The sequence below is a fragment of the Vulpes lagopus genome, chromosome 5 (genome assembly GCF_018345385.1).
Source record: "Vulpes lagopus strain Blue_001 chromosome 5, ASM1834538v1, whole genome shotgun sequence".
In the NCBI taxonomy this organism is placed as follows: Eukaryota; Metazoa; Chordata; class Mammalia; order Carnivora; family Canidae; genus Vulpes; species Vulpes lagopus.
The window spans coordinates 16,982,547-17,002,344 of NC_054828.1; the positions used below are offsets into that span (position 1 = coordinate 16,982,547).

At 40.8% G+C, this 19,798-nt stretch overlaps 1 protein-coding gene across 1 annotated transcript in view; it reads right to left on the reverse strand.

Annotated features, from left to right (window-relative positions):
• Positions 1-19,798, reverse strand: part of C5H12orf75 (chromosome 5 C12orf75 homolog) — a 38,106-nt gene that overhangs the window by 16,099 nt on the left and 2,209 nt on the right. Inside the window, exon 3 of the mRNA XM_041756932.1 lies at positions 8,704-8,728. Within this exon, the coding sequence (XP_041612866.1) occupies positions 8,704-8,728 (25 nt within the window). The remainder of the gene's footprint in view (positions 1-8,703; positions 8,729-19,798) is intronic.

Sequence of the window (19,798 nt, forward strand, 5' to 3'; positions counted from 1 at the left end):
GTGACAAATGATTTATTTTGTACTTATTTATCAAGAAAAATGTTCTAAATATAGAGCTATTCTTATTAGCGATAATCTAAGAAGTAGAAAAACAGCACGCAGTCTTTTCTTTTTCCATATTTGCAGTGTCACTAAAGAGGCTAAGCTTATTTTGATTTGTAAACAATAAAATTTAATATAGAAATGTCTGGGGGATCCCTGGATGGCGCAGCGGTTTGGCGCCTGCCTTTGGCCCAGGGCGCGATCCTGGAGACCCGGGATCGAATCCCACATCAGGCTCCCGGTGCATGGAGCCTGCTTCTCCCTCTGCCTGTGTCTCTGCCTCTCTCTCTCTGTCTCTGTGACTATCATAAATAAATAAAAATTAAAAAAAAAATAAATAAAAAATAAAATAAGATTTAAAAAAAAAAAAAAAAGAAATGTCTGGGGGATCCCTGGATGGCGCAGCGGTTTGGCGCCTGCCTTTGGCCCAGGGCGCGATCCTGGAGACCCGGGATCGAATCCCACATCGGGCTCCCTGCATGGAGCCTGCTTCTCCCTCTGCCTATGTCTCTGCCTCTCTCTCTCTCTCTCTCTAATATGATTTATGGTGACTATCATAAATTAAAAAAAAATGTCTGAAGACCACGTACATAGCTCTAATTATTTTTAGTTGCCATTCACAATAATATTTTGGAATAAGCTTCTTAATTGACAATGTTTATTTCCTTGACACTACAGCTCTCCAGATAAGGTATAATCATTTAATTTTCTTTATAATATGTTCTCATGATGGCTCCTGCTTTTTTAGTGTGACCTCCAGCAATTCTGCCACGTAATTACGTAGGATTTGGGGCAGGATTAATATATTATCATTGACTATTTTGGACTATATGTAATCTCATTCATTTCTTCAAAATTCTAACATTCCTTTGGACAGTTATCTTTAAATCTCTCTCCTTGTATGAGTCCCTGGCTAATATTGGTCCCTCTCTTTCTTCCAGAATGTGTTAACTGGGAAATACGAATAACATTCACTCTTTGTACAGAGGCAATGGATCAAGAGCCAAACTGCGATTTCCCTACCCTCCTTCTGCTCTCCTTCTAAGAAGCACACGGTGCTCAGGATTATTTTGGCATTGGTGGCAGAAGCATCGTTTGCTAAGGACAGGAATGTTCTCTCCACCTCCTTACCTTAAGAAAACTTGCTTCTCCCTGATGGTATCACTTTTCTCAAAATATCCCAGTGTCTCCAAACAGGAGATGAAGCCAGCAGGTTCCCGATCTTCCCCCGGGAACTCTTTCCGATGGGGCCGATTTCACCTTCACTCAAACCCTCTGCTCTGGGCATTGGAACCCCGCTATGCAGCTTCCAACTGCACTAATGATTTTTGGCCCTGACTCAAAGGTTTTTCTTCTGAACCATCATTATCCTGGATAATTTTAAATTCAATGAAAATCACCCAATCGACCTTTGATTCACATTTTGCTGATTTCCTCTAATCCAACAACTTTTATTACTATGCTAATAACCCACCCACTCCCATGACTGCTCAGAGGAGCTTAGTTCCTGGATAGACTTCACCTCTGACATTTTACAGTAGACAATCTCACTCCCTGAAGGGGAAAAAAATCATCCTTCCAATCTTCCCCTCCCACCCTCATCCCCAAGAAGCCTCCAGTCCAGCCACCCTCCTGCTCTCCCCATCCATCAGCCCCACAAGGCTTGCCCTCTCTAGCATGTGCCTTGCACTTGCTGGTCACTACCAATCTCTCTGTGTCTGGGCATGGACCCACCCATCTGTTTTCTTTCTTTCGATCCCTATTGCACTGGCTCTACTAAGGACTATCTGACCGTGTACTGATGGGCAAACAATGGGTCTGTGTAATTCCTAACTGCAGCTATGCACTGATTCTCCTACATCGGCTATTCATGGCCAAGCCTCTGCCAAGCCTCTTCAACGACACCTAAAATATCTAATAATTATTCTAGCTGCCACCTATGGGTAGCAGCAAAGCACAATGCCAAGTATTACACCGGGATACTAAATATACTGTACCAATAACCATCACAACCCCTTGAGCAGTTACTTAACCTCTCCGTGCCCCATCTCCTCACTTGTAAAATGAAACAGCATTACTGTCTCCACCAGATTGTCATGGGTATCGAATGAGATAAGGTAGTATCTGGAAATCACCATGTGGGGTATAGTCCTCAATAAAGGTGAGCTCTAGTAAGAGAATGATGATGACAATGATGAAGATGGTTGTCCTGTACACCTACTATTATCCCAATTTCATAGCTAAGATTACTGAGGACGCAATATCACATAGCTAGTAAATGGTCATAGGAAGTTTAAATGCAGGTCTCACTGCTTCCAAAATACATGGTTTTTCAAATGCTACTTCCACACCATCCTCCTCAACCTCCTGCTACTTCACAGAGGAGGAGCCAGCCCATCAGATACCCTCAGGTTTGTAACAAGGACTAGAGGGCTCAGCTGACAGGCGCACTGGACATAAGAAATCCATAAAGAGTTCCAAGCACATTCAAAATGAAAGATTCATAATTTCATTTTATTTAAATGCACCACTTCAGTGTGTTTTGTTAACTCATTCTGAGATATTCTTTTCTATGGTCACTACCTTCCATAACAACATAACTGCCTCGTCAAGAAAAGAATCTTCATGAAATGTCACCATACAAGTTTCAAGTGAAAGAAATATTTGAATTATCTGTTTAAACTGAGTGGTGATGATCTTTTATTTTCAACAGCAAACGTTAAATTAAGTTATTTAATATTGTTTCTTAAAAAAATGTAATGTTCCTCTAAATATCACTTGAAATTTAAATAAAGAGGGTTTTTTTTTTTAATAGCATGAAAATTGACCTACTGCAGAACATACTTTTCCACCTGCCCAGTTTTAAGTGCTTCCGAGTTGGGTAACAGCATCTGGATCTGTCTTTAGAATGGGGACCACCACTCTCCGAGGCTTTGACCATATGGTCAGGGTGGAGCTAATAATGTTGATTGGCTCCTGAGATGGGCACATCCTGGCCAAGGCCTAACCAATAAGAAGCCCACATTCCCCTGGCTCATTGGCTGACCCCAAGGGAGGCATATGGTCTCACGCTGTGGCAGGGAGATCCCTAATCCTAGGACTTTTGATCACACTATTAGGAAAGAAAAGCTCTTTTCCCACAGGAATTATTAAAGCTGATAAGAGATAAGAGATGACCATCTCCATTACCAAGGGGGGAAAGTGTCCTAACAATGGAGCCCGAAACAGGAAAGCAGAAATGAGTTTCTTCCTGTCATTTGATCACCTGGATCCAGCTGTGACTGGGGCCAAGCCCCTGGAGCTTTTCCATTACACATGCCAATAAATTCCTTTTTGTTTGTTTAGGCCAGTTTACGCTGGACTTCTGCCATTTCCAACCAAAAATATCCCAATGCAACTTATTTGTGCCAAATAGCTAAGATAATTCACTGAAATAAAATAAAAGCCTGGTTGATTTTTCCAGGTTCGTGAAAGCAGCCAAATGTCATCACATTAAATTTACATCTATTTTGTTTTGCATATTACAGCACTGTGATTTAATTTTGAAGAGACAGAGGCAGAGAGAAAAAGAAAGGCTCAATCCCTGATACGCATGAGTCTGTGTTATGGTGGTTAAATTTCTATACAAGCAAACTTCAGAGATACTGTAGGCTAGGCTCCAGACCCCGGCCATAAAATCAGTATCACAGTAAAGTGAGTCACATGAAGTTTTTGGTTTCCCAGTGCATATAAAAGCTTTGTTTACACTGTACCATAGTTTATTAAGTGTATAATAACGTTGTCTACAAAAACAATGTAGAATCCTTAATTAAAAACTACATTATTGCTAAAAAATGCTAACAATCCTCTGTGCTTTCAGCACGTCATAATCACTGATCACTGATCATCATAACAACTGTAACAATGAAGAAGTTTGAAGTATTGTGAAAATCACCAAAACATGCCACAGACATGAAATGAGCAAATGCTATTGGGAAAATGGCACCAGGAGACTTGACTTGCCTGATGCAGGGGTGACACAAAGCTTCAATTTGTAAAAAAAAAATGTGTTATCTGCAAAGCGTAGAAGTGGAGCGTCATAAAAGGAGGATATGCCCGTACATCTTCACCCCTGCCACCCTCTTCATCTCAAATTTCTAAGGTTAACATTCTAAGTTGTTGAGCCCCCCCACCTATTCTGGGATCCACTCCTCGCAGGTGACCCCTCTCCAAACTACCCTCTGTGCTTCTTACTCCACTGGTTCCTACCCTCAAGTCCACAGGTGTGTAAAAAATAAACAAAAAAGGCAAAACAAATTTCCATATACAAAATCATCCATACACACAACAGGGCAGAAGAAATAAAAGGAATGAAGAAATGCAAGAAAATCATGTAAAATGTTAATGGTGGCTATCTCTGGTGGGAGATACTAGCCAATTTTTTTCTCTAAAAATTTTTTTTCCAAAATTTCTAGGTATTCCTTTTTTAACAGAAATATATTCTTGAGGGCAGCCCTGGTGGCGCAGCGGTTTAGCACTGCCTGCAGCCCAAGGCGTGATCCTGGGGACCCTGGATCGAGTCCCATGTCAGGCTCTTTGCATGGTGCCTGCTTCTCTCTCTGCCTGTGTCTCTGCCTGTCTCTGTGTGTGTGTGTGTGTGTGTGTGTCTCTATGAATAAATAAATAAAGTGTTTAACAAAAAAAAGAAAAGAAATATATTCTTGAAAATATGCTGCTTTTTCTGGTAACTTTTTTTTACAAGTTTTTACTGAAATTCCAGTTAGTGACCATACAGTGTAATGTTAGTCTCAGGTGTACCATACAATGATTCAACATGACCATCCAACAGCTTCTCCAACCTGCTAGCGTCCCTCCCTCCCTTGATGGCAAACATGGTAAATGAGAGGCCATGCACCGCTTCCACTCTGACTCAACTGCTCCTCACGACACTTGCTGGAAACCACCATCCCCTAAGTGACCAGTGTCGGCATCACACCCTGCCAGTGGCTTCCCTTCCCCTTTTAGCTCATCTGACCTCTTTGGATTGTCGGCCACCCCTCCTGCTGGCTCAGGTTCGAAACCACAGCGTCATCCTTCCTTCCCCATTCTGTCATTCAGCAAATCTTAATCATATTCCAAGCGGACTCTGAACACGTCCGCTCTTCTCCTTCCCACTGCTGCTGTCTGCAGTCTGCCCCCCTCGTGGCCTCAGCCCCTGCCCTTCCTGGGCCTCACCCTTCCCCAATCTCACACACTGCACTGCTTTGGGAATGGTCACCTTAAAGCTCAAACATAATCGTTGCATTCTCCTGCCCTGAAATTCCTAATGGCTCTGAATGTGTACAATATCGAGTGGAATTACTGGCCCGGCACCATGGGCCCTTCACAAGCCAGCTCCAGCCCCTGGGCCTCATCCTTCATCTCTGCTGAGCATGCCCCACGGGCTCCAGAACAAACTGACAGGCTCCTAGAAGAGCTGAGGCTCACCTGCACCCCTGTGCCTCTGGTCATGCTCTTTCCTCTGCTCTGGGCTTCCATTCTTCCCTTCTCTGCACAAACTCTTATTCATCCCTCAAGACCCAAACCGGCATTAAATTCTGACTATTTTGATAATTAGAACTTATCACACTGTATTTTAGACCCCAGTAGACACTAACCTACTTAAGGCCAGAGGTATCATTTTATCTGTTATTATAATCTGGCTTCCTGCCTATAGAAAATTGGCAAAAAAAAAAAAAAAACACAAAGAGGAGAGAGATACTAAAAATCACATATCTCCCCTAGAGAATGGATTTTGTGTTACATTTAGAGAGTAATTATAATATTTGTTTCTTCCAAAATTTACCAGAATTCACCCCACAAAAGACTTATGTTGCCTGTATAATATGGTGATCACCCTTTGTGAAGTTCTGTACTCTTAGCACCCATTATGTGATTTTGGCCACTTTTTTGGTTTGGGATCAGTCTCTCTAGGTTAAAAAAGAAATTTTTAAATCTTCATAATAAAAAGTTTCAATTGTCTTAATTTCTTAGCTCCCTATTCACTCATAGTCAAGATTTATAAATCTACACCTTCTACTTCACATAAAAAAAGAACATGTTTGAATATACCTTTTGTGCAAGAAAAAATAATACTATAATTAATATTCTTTAACTTTTTCTAGTTTACTACATTTATTTCTAAAAGGGTCAATTATTAAATAAAACTATGTCTTCGTAATACATACAATGAGGTATATATAGTCACAAAAAAATTGAAATCTGGAGAATTCAGGATTTCAAAAAGTAAAATTAAATGGCATCTTACATTGTGGAATAGTTAATTTCATTGACCAAGGCATCACTCAATTTTATTAGAAATGTCCATGCTTCGGGGCACGTGGGTGGCTCAGTGGTTGAGCATCTGCCTCCGGGTCAAGTGGTGATCCTGGGGTCCCAGGATCGAGTCCTACATCTGGCTCCCCTCAAAGGACCTGCTTCTCCCTCTGCCTGGGTCTCTGCCTCTCTCTGTGTGTCTCTCATGAATAAATAAATAAAACCTTTAAAAAAGAAAAAAGAAATGTCCATGCCTCTAAAAGAAAGAAGTCAAGACATCAATCTCTCCTTGAATAGAAACAATGGGATTCATTCAGCAACTGTTCATTAAATACGGCGTTCAAAACACAGTATTAATAAATAACTATGAGAGACACTGAGATGAGTAAGACATTTCACTTCCTTCACTACCCAAGAGGGACAAGAAGATAAATAACTAATAAAAGCTCAATATGATGTGTCATAAGAAAGGTTCAAAACGCTATGAAAGTTCAAAAGAAAAAGACATTCTATCCAATTAAGAGCTCCAAGAAATTCTTCTTGCAAAGAACAAGGTATAAGCCCTGAAGAATTTATAGCAATTTTTACAAACAGAATTGAGAAAAATGCCATTCCAGGCTGAGGGAACAGCAACAACAGAGACAGAACATGGGAGGTCAGTGTGAGCCCCTCAGTGGTCTCATGGTGCAGGACTTCAGTTCATTTCTTGTCCTTGGCCTTGCTCACGCTGATTGCAGTGCTTCCCTCCACCTCATGCACAATCTGTCAAATACAGACTAAAAGCATAAATGGCCTTCTTTTTCCCAGAGGATTCTGGGCTCAGTCCAACGGGCAATGGAGAATAATTGCAAGTTTTTGAGCAGAGGTCGTACCAGGGCAGGGGAATGCTTGAGGAAATGAATCTGGCAACAATGTACAGAAATGGAAGGGAGAAACGCCTGGGGGTTTCAGGGGCTGAGCATCTGCCTTCGGCTCAAGGCCTGATCCTGCAGTCCTGGGATCAAGTCCCACACCGGGCCCCCTGCAGGGAGCCTGCTTCTCCCTCTGCCTGTGTCTCTGCCTCTCTCTCTCTGTGTCTCTCAGAAAGAAAGAAGAAAGAAAGAAAGAAAGAAAGAAAGAAAGAAAGAAAGAAAGAAAGAAAAGAAAAGAAAGAAAGATAGATGGAAAGGGAGAGGCTGATGGAGACCCAGACACTGCAATGAGAGAAAGAAGGTAAGGATGCTGAACTAGTTGTTGCTACATGTCTTGATAATAAACTCAAATACTACAACCAGAAGTTTGAACAATGTATATTGCTTCTTGGGTACCTAAAATCCCATAGAAAATATTTACTTAACTCCTGGGAAAACTTACAGTACATTCTAATCTTCTCTGAATTCCTCTTTTATTAATAATAATAATTATTATTAATAAAAATAACAAATCTGTTTTTGACATTTGACTACTGACAGCTTTCAAGTCCCACCACCCTCCCTTCTGCCTCACTTCAGTGCAAGCTAAGAATGCTGGGGAAGTCCTTCCTTTGTGCTGGTGGGGATGATAAAACCATGCAAACCTCTCCCCATGCACAGGAGCCCTCAACCAGGCCCACTCAGTATGAAATCTTCGGACCCTCCTTAGCATGTGTGTGTGTCTGTGTGTGTGTGTGTGTGTGTGTGTGTGTGGTAACATCAGTATTAACATCCAAACCGACTATGGGTGGGTAGGGCAGGGGTCCATCCACTCTCCATGGAGTAACCACAAACTCTTAGTGAACTACTACAATGTCCTTACTGTCCTAGTTTAAGGATAGAAAGATGCAGAGAAGGGGCAGGACTGAAATACTGGAAGGGCTCCTGAGTTCCAGAAACATCTTGGGAGATGGATGCCCCTTGATTAAATGTCTTGTGATGTAAATATCAACTCAATATTGACAATGTTGGATGGTCATATACATTCACTCAAATATCTAATCATCGACTTTAAGACAATTCAGTGCGTGTTTGGCACATGCTGGCTCCAGCCTCTCCCCGCTGGCTAAGCTGACACATAGGCAGAGGAGCTGTGTGCTCAATTAATTCTCCCACATCCATTTGCTTTCACTTAGAAGAAATCTTAGCCTAAGTTGGGAAGAAAGCACAAGTAAATGTTTCCCTTGCTTAAGGTTCTGAATTACAGTGCAAATGAAAGGCAGAATAAATAATAAAGCAGTGATATTCTTCAAACAGCACTTGAGTTATGGACTAGATGATAATCCTGATTTTTGCATAATATAGCATGTATTCCCATATCTTTTCAGGTATACCTACATATACCAAAAGGTCATGATCATGAAAAACAGTGTCTTCCTCAAAAAGAGTTTAGAAAATCATAATATTAACTACTTACGCATCTTTAGCTGCTCCTGCAGGGCCTGGAGAAGGAAAAAAGGTTTGCATTATTGTGATAGAAGTATTACAAAAATGTGAAGCCCAATATCCATCTAAAATAATGTTCTAGAAGAAACAAATTGAAAATATGCATTTTAAAAAGATCATTTCAAAAGAAAAAAAGAGTAGGAAAAAATCATTACATTCAAATCTTAAGTTTTGAATTTATTCTGCCCATTTTTAACAATTCCCATAAGTTATAAGGTATCGGCTCTGGAAGGGATTTTACAGATCACCTAATCCAATCCCTTTGTTTTACAGACAAACTGACCAAGATGGGAAATACGTACATTTCTAAGTCACACACCTCCTAAGCCAGTGTCCACATGGCCTTGTTCTAAGTCATACTGAGCACTAAGTCACAACATAAAATTACAAGACAAAACAGAGGTGATATCCTCAGAAAATTAGAAGTCTCAGGATACCAGCCTAGCTCCAAAGGGAGTCACATGCATTTCAAACTCTGTTCCTATTTGCTACTGAACTCCATCCCCATCTCTGCTTCCCACCCACAGACCAAAAACAACCCATCTCTTTCAGACTCTATTCCTATCTCTCATCACAGATTCTCGGTCACAACATGCTCCGTCCCATGTTCGCATTCCCTCCTCCAACTGTCCTCATCTGAGCCACACAGAACTCGGTTCCAACTTGCCCAGGTACCTAACATTAAGTGTCTTTTACTCTCTTAAAACCTCACTTCCCTCTTTGTGTCAAATGAGGATAGTATTCTGTGCCCTCTGCTCCTTTCTTTCTCCATAGTATTTTTCTGGAAAGTTAATATACAACAGAGAGAATAAATAGAACCACTGCTAAGAGAGTGGGGAGGACACTGAGGATGTGGGGCTCATGCACATCTTCTGTCCCAAATTCTCAGAATTTTTTTGCCGAACTCAGCTAAAAAGCTAAGGTGGCTACTTATGTCATAAAGACATAAGCAGACTTTCTCTCTAACATCAGTGCTAGCAGTCAATCACACATAGTTTAACGTAACTGTACTTAAACCATGACCAAACTTTTATGCAAGTCTTCTCTTTCCTCTTTAAAAACTCGAACCTCCTTTGTCTCTCCAGAGCACGTTTTCAATTTTGGTCAAATCCTCTGTCTCCTCAATTGCAATCCCTAATACCCCAAATAAATGCACATATTCAATTCTGCAGCTTGCAGTTTTGTCTTTTGTTATTTGACATTACTGTGAAGACTTTTTTAAAAAATGCATGTCAACACCTATCACAAACTGACACATAAAAACAGCTCATTAAGTTATTATTATTAGCAGTCAATTTAATGAAAAATTAATACCTCAATTTCCATATGGGAATTAAAATAACCTCTGCCCAGGCTACACAGATGTGAAAATAAAGAAAGATGTGCTACAAAGTAAGCAAATAAGCCTGCAGGAAAGGCTAGTGCCAAAACTGCAAAGACTATACCCTGGTGATATTAATTTAAGATCTGTAATACTGCAAATTCACATCAGAGGGTAAAGATAATCAAGACTATGTCTCAAACAAATTCCTCAAGGCTCTGACCAAACCTCAACTTTGTAACAAACCTTGTTCCTTTCTTTAGGGAAGACTAACATTTCTATGTCACAACTATCATTAAAATTATATAAATAAAAACTTCTTTGGGGCCCCTGGGTGGTGTAGGCAGTTGAGTGTCTGACTCGTGGTTTCAGTTTTCAGCTCAGGTCATGATCTTAGGGTTCTGGAATCAAGCCCCGAGTTGGGCCCTGCACCCAGTATAGAGTCTGCTTGAGATTCTCTCTTCTTCCCCCTCTGCCCCTCATGCTCAGGCCGTCTCTGTCTCTCTCTCTCTCTCTTTAAAATAAATTTTAAAAATCATTAAATAAATAAATAAATAACTGCTTTGGGATCAGAGATCATAAAACCAAAAAAAAAAAAAAGCTAAAATTAAGAAAACATCTTAACATAAGAACAGAGGGGTGTTTTGTTAGGAAAAAATAAGCAAAGGATTAATGCTACCAAAAACCCATGCAGATGAATGCTTTATTCCAAGGTCAAAACAAGCATCAGAACCTGGAACAAAGTCTAGAAAGAAGGTAATATCCTGATTTTTGTATTTTCACGCTCATGCAAAAGTACAGAGAATGTTTTGGGGTTTTGTTGTGGGCCGGGGACAGGAGAGCCAGAGGCGTCAGAAACTTTGATTCTGTAAGGTTTTACACAGGGAAGAGAGCAGAGATTGTAATGAGACCCGTGAGTCCTCAGCAGAGCTGAAGGGCCACCTAACACGGTCCACAGGGTGAGCAGAGGGCACAGAAGCCACCTCCCCCCCCCCCACACACACACACGGCTCTGGGAGGACCCCAGAGTGGTAGGGAAAGAACACGGGGTTAGGGGCGGGGGGAGGGGGGGTGTGCAAACACCGACACCAAGTCCCTGCTCAGATCATTCATCCAAAGGTCAGGAAATCGCTGCTTCAGTTTCTAGTACTGGGCGGACAGAGGCACCGGAGAAGACAAGGCAATAACATGTGCATTAACTTGTTTCAAAACGGCAACACGCTATGTAAGGAGGATGGAAGGGATTTTAATCAGCCACCAGGAACCCTCCATTCACCGACTGCCCTGGGCTCCAGGCACCCTCACAGCAGCTTCCTGGCGGGAATCAGCTCCTCGCATCCCAGTAGGCCCCAGGCAGATGCCTGGTCACTTCCAAATGGAAGTCAGCACCATTTCTTCTGTTCCCAAATGTCCCTCATTGAAAGGGGACTATCTATTTCATAAGCGCAGTGGTGCGGTGGGCAAAAATGTCAGAAACGCCACATCCTATATACACGTGATTGTAATATGTGCCCCCCCCCCTTTTTTTAAGGGAAGAAAATGTGCATCTTAGAAGCAAGGTAGCATGGTATTAATGATAAGCTTACAACCAGGACAGGTAGAAGATGACACCCCAAAACACAACCTCTCAGAGTGGGAGAAAATGTGTCATTGTTGGAAACCCTCGGCATAACCATCAGGCATACAAAATGTAAAATATCTTTCTTTTCCAAAAATATAAGATAATAAAATTAATAGAAATAGAAGAAAAATCATTATTACCCTCACTACAACCTTGTAATCACACTTCACCTATATATTGATTATAATTAAGAAATCACTACTCTAGAGAATTTATGCAAAAAAAAAAAAAAAACCACTTTTATCTAGAACAATTCAGATAGTGGCAAAATCCCATTTGCCTGAAATTGTGTTTATGGTTCATGTGGTATATCCTTTGCTAAACAAATATTTACAATGGTATCTAATTCCTTCCAGGCCCCTGGGATAGACCATTGATTCCTGTTAGCACCACTTCATTTCCTGCCAAAATGACTCTTTACTGTTTAAACACAGCCTGATGCATTACTATAATGGCCTCAGAAGAAACAGAGATGGGGAAAAGGCAACAATGTTCATCATAGAATGAAAGCACCACAAAGTATGTAAGACTAAAGATTTGATGACTCTTTTCCAAAACTGTATAAAGGATGATAATTTTAAGTATCTTCCTAAAAAAGAGACGGGGCAAAGGTTTATTCTCAGAAAAGTATTATATGCAGTTTTAGTGACAAAAAAAAAAAAAAGTAATTATAAATGGTTAGGGGTCTGTAAGGAAGAACATTTCCTTCCGAAAGTAGGAAACAGTTAAACATTGTTGGTTATTCAAAGCAGCACTTCACCAAGACTGTGTATATGTTCTACTTTACACCTTTCAAAAGATTTTAATATTTTGTTAATGAGTCTCAAAGTCAAAAGTCTCAGTCACTCAAAATTGCATGGCAAGGGGCGCCTGGGTAGTGCAGTAGGTTACGGGTCTGACTCTTGGTTTCAGCTCAGGTTGTGGTCTCAGGGTCATGAGATCGAGCCCCACAGCGGCAGGCTCTGCACTTAAGACGCTCTCTGCCCCTCCCCCCACTACCGTGTGCTCTCTCAATAAACAAATCTTTAAAAATAAAAAATGCATAGCAAACCCAAATTATTCAAGCATTCAAAAAATTTAACCTGATATTGTGGGGTCGAAGAAAGATATTTGGGCTTTGTCCCGTCTTTCTGGCACAAGACTTCTAAAACCTTTGGAATTTCCTGCGTGATAAGGGTAATTGGAGCCTCTTCCATTCTAAAGAAGGGACTCTTAATGGGACCCAGGATAGCTTCAGGATGGGGACTGGTCATCAGAAAAGCCAAGCCTTGTTAGAAGCTTGGATCTTTTGGCCTCATCCCTGTCCCCAGGGAAGGAAGAGGAGCTGGGGATTGACTTACTCACCAATAGCCAATGATTCTATCAATCGCACCTCTGTAATGAACCCTCCATAAAAAATATCCTGAAAAATGAGGCTCTGAGAGCTTCTGAGTTGGTGAGCACATCCTTGTGCTAGGAGGGTGGCATACCCCAACTACACAGGGACAGAGATCCCATGCTCAGGACCCATGATTCCAGATATCACTCTCTGCATCTCTCCATCTGGCTGTTTACTTGTATCTTTTATAATAAACTGGTAAATTTAAACCCATAAGTAAAATGCCTTCCTGAATTCTGAGCCATTCTAACAAATTATCAAACTCAGAAAGGGAGCTGTGCAAACCCTCACTTTTGTTGCTAACTTGGATACAAGTCGGAGTAATCTAAGGACCCGATACTTGGGACTGGAGTCAGAGGTGAGGGTATCTTGTGGAACCTTGCCCTTAAACTTGTAGCAACTAACACAGACTGCAGGCAGTTGGTGTCAGAAATGAGCTGCATTGTAGGACTCCCAGTTGGTGTCAGAGAACTGGAAAATTGGATTGGGAAAAAAAGCTCTCAGGTATTCTTCATGTTCTATAACAGGTTTTATAAAAATGGGGTGTCCTAAGAGGTCACTGGGGTTCTAAACAACCTCGAAGTGCTCTCTGAATCACACACCAAGACTGAACTGTACAGTACTTGCTACAGCAAATAATAATTTACACTCCTGGTATAGTTCATAAGCTATATTTCCTTATTTTCTAATTATATCCCATTCCCGAATAACTCCAGGAAAACCTTCCGCTTTAGTTTCATATGGCTGCTGTAACAAATCACCAAAGACTGGGTGGCTTAAAACAACAGAAATAAATACTCTCAGAGTTCTGGAAGCCAGATGCCTAAAATCAAGGTGTCAACAGATTCAAAATTCCATGCTGAGCATTCCTGCCTTGGCATTCTTCGGCCTGTGGCAAGGTGGTGCACACTCTGTCTTACCCATGTCCCCACATCACCTTCTCTCTTTTATAAGGACACTTATCATTGGATTTAGGGCCCACCCAAATTATCTCAAAATCCTTAATTACATCTGCAAAAGTCATTTTTTCCAAGTATGATAACTCACACATTCAAAGGATTAGGATGTGGACATCTTTTTAGAGACCATCATTGAACCCTCTATACCTTCTTAATCCTGTCCTCTCCCATCCCTCCAAAACCAAAAACTCTCTTTTGGGATTAACTTTAATGTAACATATCATACATCTCACAAACAGAAACAAAATGCTATTCCTTGTGAATAAAGCAAGCCAGCCCCAAGACACTGCATGGGTTCAGTAGTTTTAGGTAGATAGAACATCTTGGTTCCTACAGACAAACGTTCTTTTATAATCTAATCAGTCTTACAAGTTTAGAAGAGTGAGCTATACTGCCCATTATGTTTTCAGCATTGTTCAGAGTCGTACATTTACCCTTTTGAGTTTCCTCCCACATGCCAAATTCTAATATAAAGAAAAGATCTATCTTTCTAAAAAGAAAGGTCACATACATTTTTTCATTTGAAAAACTAGCCTATGAACACTTTTTTGCATCTCTGTCCTATTGCACTGTATAAAATTTATGGAATAAACTGGAAATATTCACAAGTAAATGAATTGCTAAGTTATGTATTATATTGTATTTCTATCTTCCGACTGAGTAGTAATGATTTAAACACATGCACCAAAAAAATAAAATTATTTACGTGAAGAATTTCTAAAAAGCGCTAAAGATTTTTCATATCACTCAGCGAAAATGATCAGAAACATAAATGATTATGGCTCTTGTGAGAAATAATAAAAATATGCAGGAATGTCTTACTTTTTATTTGTTTTATAAAAGAAAAGAAAAGGCCCTCTGAGGCCTGTATAAACATAACTCCAGAAAAGATAAACAAAGCTGTCTTTAATTTTGACAGCTTGTGATGTCTCCTCTGACCCATAATAGTTCTAAAACTATGTCATAGTCTCAGTGTGGCCAAAAGAAGTAGAACAACAACTCTTAAGTTCATCCAAAGCAATGTTCTTTTTTCAAGAAGCCAATAAAAGAACAAGATTTGTAAGTCATTTTTTTAATAAAGGAGAAAGAAAATTCAGGCCAATGTGTCCTAGAAATATAAAATTATGTTCATGAATATGGAAGCTCTTACAGAAAATCTCTTCATTTGCAGATTGTTCTTGTTGAGTAGCTACACTTTGGGGAGCTAAAAATTAATAAATAAAGTCAGCCACGTAAGTACACACCTAAGGGAAGGCATTGACATCTGGATGCTATATTATAATTTAAGCCACATCTATACGCGTGGTATGTGGCTTGTGACAGAACTGAATACGACTCACGCAGGTCACCTTCACACTCCTCCACGTGGCTGCAAGGTCAGGGCCAGGAACTGGGACTCCTGAACGTCTGAATCGGTCGCAGCACTGGTGCAAGCACCTGCACAGAGGCACTTCCGAATCTCTGTCACTCACCATCATCACTTCCAACGAGGACCCTCCAAGAGCGTACTGATCACCTGCACCTTCCTACCTTCCCTTCAGAGGAAGCAGAACCTTTCAGTTGCCCAGGCATTAGTTTGGGTTCATTTTTATTTCTCTGTCCCATGCAGTCCATCCTGAGCCTGGCTGTCCCAGGGGTCTCAGACATCAACCACCTCCAGGCCCTTCTTACTGCGCCAACCCCAGACAGTCACTGCTGTATGCCCACTCTTTTCTTTTACACCAGACCCAAAAGTCGTTCCTTATATCCATAATAAATAGCAGTGAGTACTTACAATATACGAGGCATTGTTCTACACCCTTTGCTTATGTGAACTCATTTTATCTTGGAGCAGGTTCTATTCTTACTCTCCCATTTTACAGTTGAGAAAATCAAGGTACAATTTAAGCAAGTTGCCCAAGGTCACGCAACTGATAAATGACAAAAGTAGGATGTGAACTGGGGCCTTTTGGCATCGGAGCCCACCCTCAACTCTGAGGCTTGGCTTTCCTGTCTGTCCTCTTCGCTCTCTATTCTAAATGCTCTTCATTCCCAACACCCTATAACCAATGTGAGCTACCAAATCCAGTCAGGCCAGACCTACGGCCTTGAAATGCACAGAGCCCATTTCAGTCCCTGTGATTTCACACAGCACTAAGAATGCCCTCCCTTCCACTATCTGCTTATCCAAACATTATCTATTTTTCAGAATCAAATCAAGTGCCACTTCTTCCAAGCAGACTACCCTGACTACTTTTGGTTTTATTTTATTCTCTCAATTGCTCTTATCAGCCACACAATTTAGGACTTAGTTCTGTTATCTTGTTTCCCCAATATATTCATTCATTCAACAACAACAATAAATTTCTTTGAGAGCCAAAAATTCCATTGAGAGTTTGGATGCCAGTCTAGAGACTGAGAGTACAGCTAGGAACAAGCCGCAGGAGGCTCTCATGAGGCCTACATTTGGAGGAAGGGAACAGAAGAGGCAATAAATAAATAAACAAAAATCAGCTCTCCAGCAAAGAGTGTTTCAAACAGAGAGAAAACATGAGTGAGTTCAGCAGGTTTAGGGAATTGAAAGAAGGATGGTGGGGTTGGGGTTGGAGTCTAAGGGTGGTAGCAGGGAAATGCACAAGATGCAAGTGACTTCTTGAACGCTATCAACAAAATTTTATATTATTTCCTCCATCTGGTCTAGATTCATGCTAAGCACAGTGGCAACATCGCAGATCTACCAAAGCATTTATAGATGTAAAGTAAGGCTGGACCACACAGCTACATCAAAAGAAGAGAATGCAATTATCTAGCTAATTGAGGATGAAGAGAAAACTAATCTAAATAATTGGATCCAAAAGGATTGTATTAACTCCCCAGGTACACTGACAAAATAGGATAATTATTAAACTTCTCCTCTTCAGACTATTGTTATATAAATAGCAGAAGAACCATTACAGAAACATTCTGATAATAAACTGCCACAGAGTTATGGACAGTTGTTGCCAGTTACGTATCTCTGGTAGAAAAACTACAACTAAAAAATTCAATCAACTCTCATGAGCAGAATACTTCTGAAATAAGTCCTCTGCTGCAAAGAATTTCTACAGCCTTAGCCTGCACTGAAACAGGCTATTGTAGATATTTGGAACCACCCAAACTTTTCAAGGGATTTTCTGATTTACCTGAAAAGAGACTGTCTGGCTTACGTTACAGACTTGCTTACCCATCTGTATGTGCGGGTATACAGACGGCAACGTGTTTAGATCATTAGCTTAAACGCAGGGCTGCTCATTTCTCTGCCTAGTTAAAAAATATGTTCAAGGAAAAACAAGGGGACAGAGAATCTGATTGCTGAGAGAGGTGGGGCTAGAGAGCAGAGAGAAACAGAGCAAGAGCTCCCTGCCTTATGGAAAATGCAACACTTTTAAAATGGATTCTTTAATCCAGATGTGTAGGATTAAAGGATCTAGACTCTAGACTACGCAGGAAAAATGTCCTGAATCTTCAGTGAACGTAAAATATAAGAAGTCCTCTCAATACAGTTCTCGGTTGGGGGAAATCAAATTCCTACATTGAGAGTGATCTTAGTAAAACATGAAAATGGAGAGAGCTCTCGTGCAATCGAAATGGTCCTCATGACCCCATCTGGACCGACAGCTCAACTCCTTCCGGAAGCTCCTCTGGTTAAACTATATTCTTCAACATCTCCTGGACACCTGGCTGATCAATGTACTCTCATCCTGTGCTCTGCTACCATTCTCCAACAGTCAAGCCTACCTAGACTATCAGCTTCTCAAGAGCATGGAAGTTTGAGTTCATCCAACCGTCCATTACTGGCTGCCCAACCTTTGCCTCAAAAGTTCTTACTCAAGTACAGTGCTCTGCATGTAGCAGTGCAATGGATATAAACTTACAGTTAGAAATCTTTAGGACAACTCTAACTGGAGTTATCCAGGGCCTGAGTGATCTAGGAACTGATTTCTTATGGCTGTTTGATCATTTTACTGCATATCAGTTTCCCCACATATTGGACATACAGAATCAAGTTTACTCAAGCACACTACTAAATATCAATTTGTCATATTAACCAGTTTTTCTACACAAAAGCCAAGAAACGCAGTTGTTCAGGTAGCTCAGGGAGAGGGGATACAGTTATCTCATTTTACCTGAGTTACTTGGAGAATAAAACAGGGTTTATAACGGAGATTTCAGGTTTAAGGGTATTATTATAATGTACTAATTCACCCTTTGGAAGTAGATTTGCCATGTTCTTGTAGAAAAATGTTCAGGGAAAGCCATTTCACCTTCGATGTGGTAATATTCCACTACTCTGGAATAATTATAGTTTACACAGTGCTTTCACTCTGTAACTCAGAAAAGTGAAATGAAATGCAATGCAACCAGTACAGAGCCAAAGTGAAGCTTGAGCCTCACTCTCCAGGCTCCAAGTTTAGCACCTTTCTCACCTTTTCTCTGTATTTTTTTTTGTTTATGTATCTATGGCTGGCTGGCTGGACGGATGGATGGACTGATTAATTGTTGAAAAGCTTAAATATAACTACTGGATTGTATGTATGTGGGACATTTCAGAAGTTGAGCGTCGTAAGTACCTGGAGGATAGGGACAGCATCTATTTTTTCAGGATTATTTATTTATTTATTTATGGGGGGGGGGACGAGCAGAGGGAAAGGTGCAAGCAGACCCCACACTGGGCATGGAGCCTGATGTGGGGCTCAATCCCAGGACACTGAGATCATGACCTGAGTCGAAACCAAGAGTCAGATGCTTAACCAATTAAGCCACCCAGGCATCCCAGGGACACATCTATTTAATGCATTTATTTCATGCCACTTGGGTTCAAGACCACAAGTATGCAACTTGGTCCGTAGGGTATCCAATGCTGATGTCAAAGTTCACGACTGAAAAGATATTCAAATATCTTTGCACTGAGGTTTATTTTTCTTCATCTTACACGTTTCATCCTGATGCACTTCCTTTCTGCAACTGAAGTCCTACCACCAGCTGATAGAAAATTTCAAAATAACAATGACCAAAACTCCAAAGCCAGCCAGCTGGACTCCAGCAAGGAAATGTTTAGAGAATGACTTCTCAAAAGACCAGGGCAGATCCATCAAAGAGGTGATGCAATAAGTCCCTCCTCATAATGTTTTCTCCTTAATGCTTTACAGTCTGCACTTGCTATCTTGCTCTTCCCTGAACCAAAAGTAATTTTTAGCAAAGAGCAAGCCAGAGGAGACAACATGCTCTTACACGCATTGCTCTTCATCAGCAAAAGAGAAGCTACTCAACGAGAAGCTGTGCATTTCAAGTGGTTTTTTTTCTTTCAATATAACTATACCTCCTTTTATGTAATAAGGGATGTGTATCTCAGGGGAGAAAAAAGGTCAACCAAGTATCTGTAAGGAGAATCAGATTTTCCCATTTCCTCATATCACCATTTCCAAATGACCTTATCATCATCTGATTTATCAATGAAACCCCTCCCTCCTACCCCCAAATCTGACAAGCAGTTTGTTAATAAATAAAAATGTAAATGAACTAACCTAGCTCCACTGCAAAGAAAATGTTACAAATCTTTCTGATTTTTTTAATGTGGATAATAGTTCTTAGCCCTTCTAAAGATGGGGTGCTCATGCAGTGGATTGCATGGGGCCCCAGTAGCTGGTAGACTGAGAGATACAATGCATGGCGCAGGATGTGGCCCTGATATTGTTCCAGGTTTCCATGCAGAGTTTTCTGGCCACTCTCAGAATCTTGTTTGCCCTTGTTGGCATAAGATGGTAACTA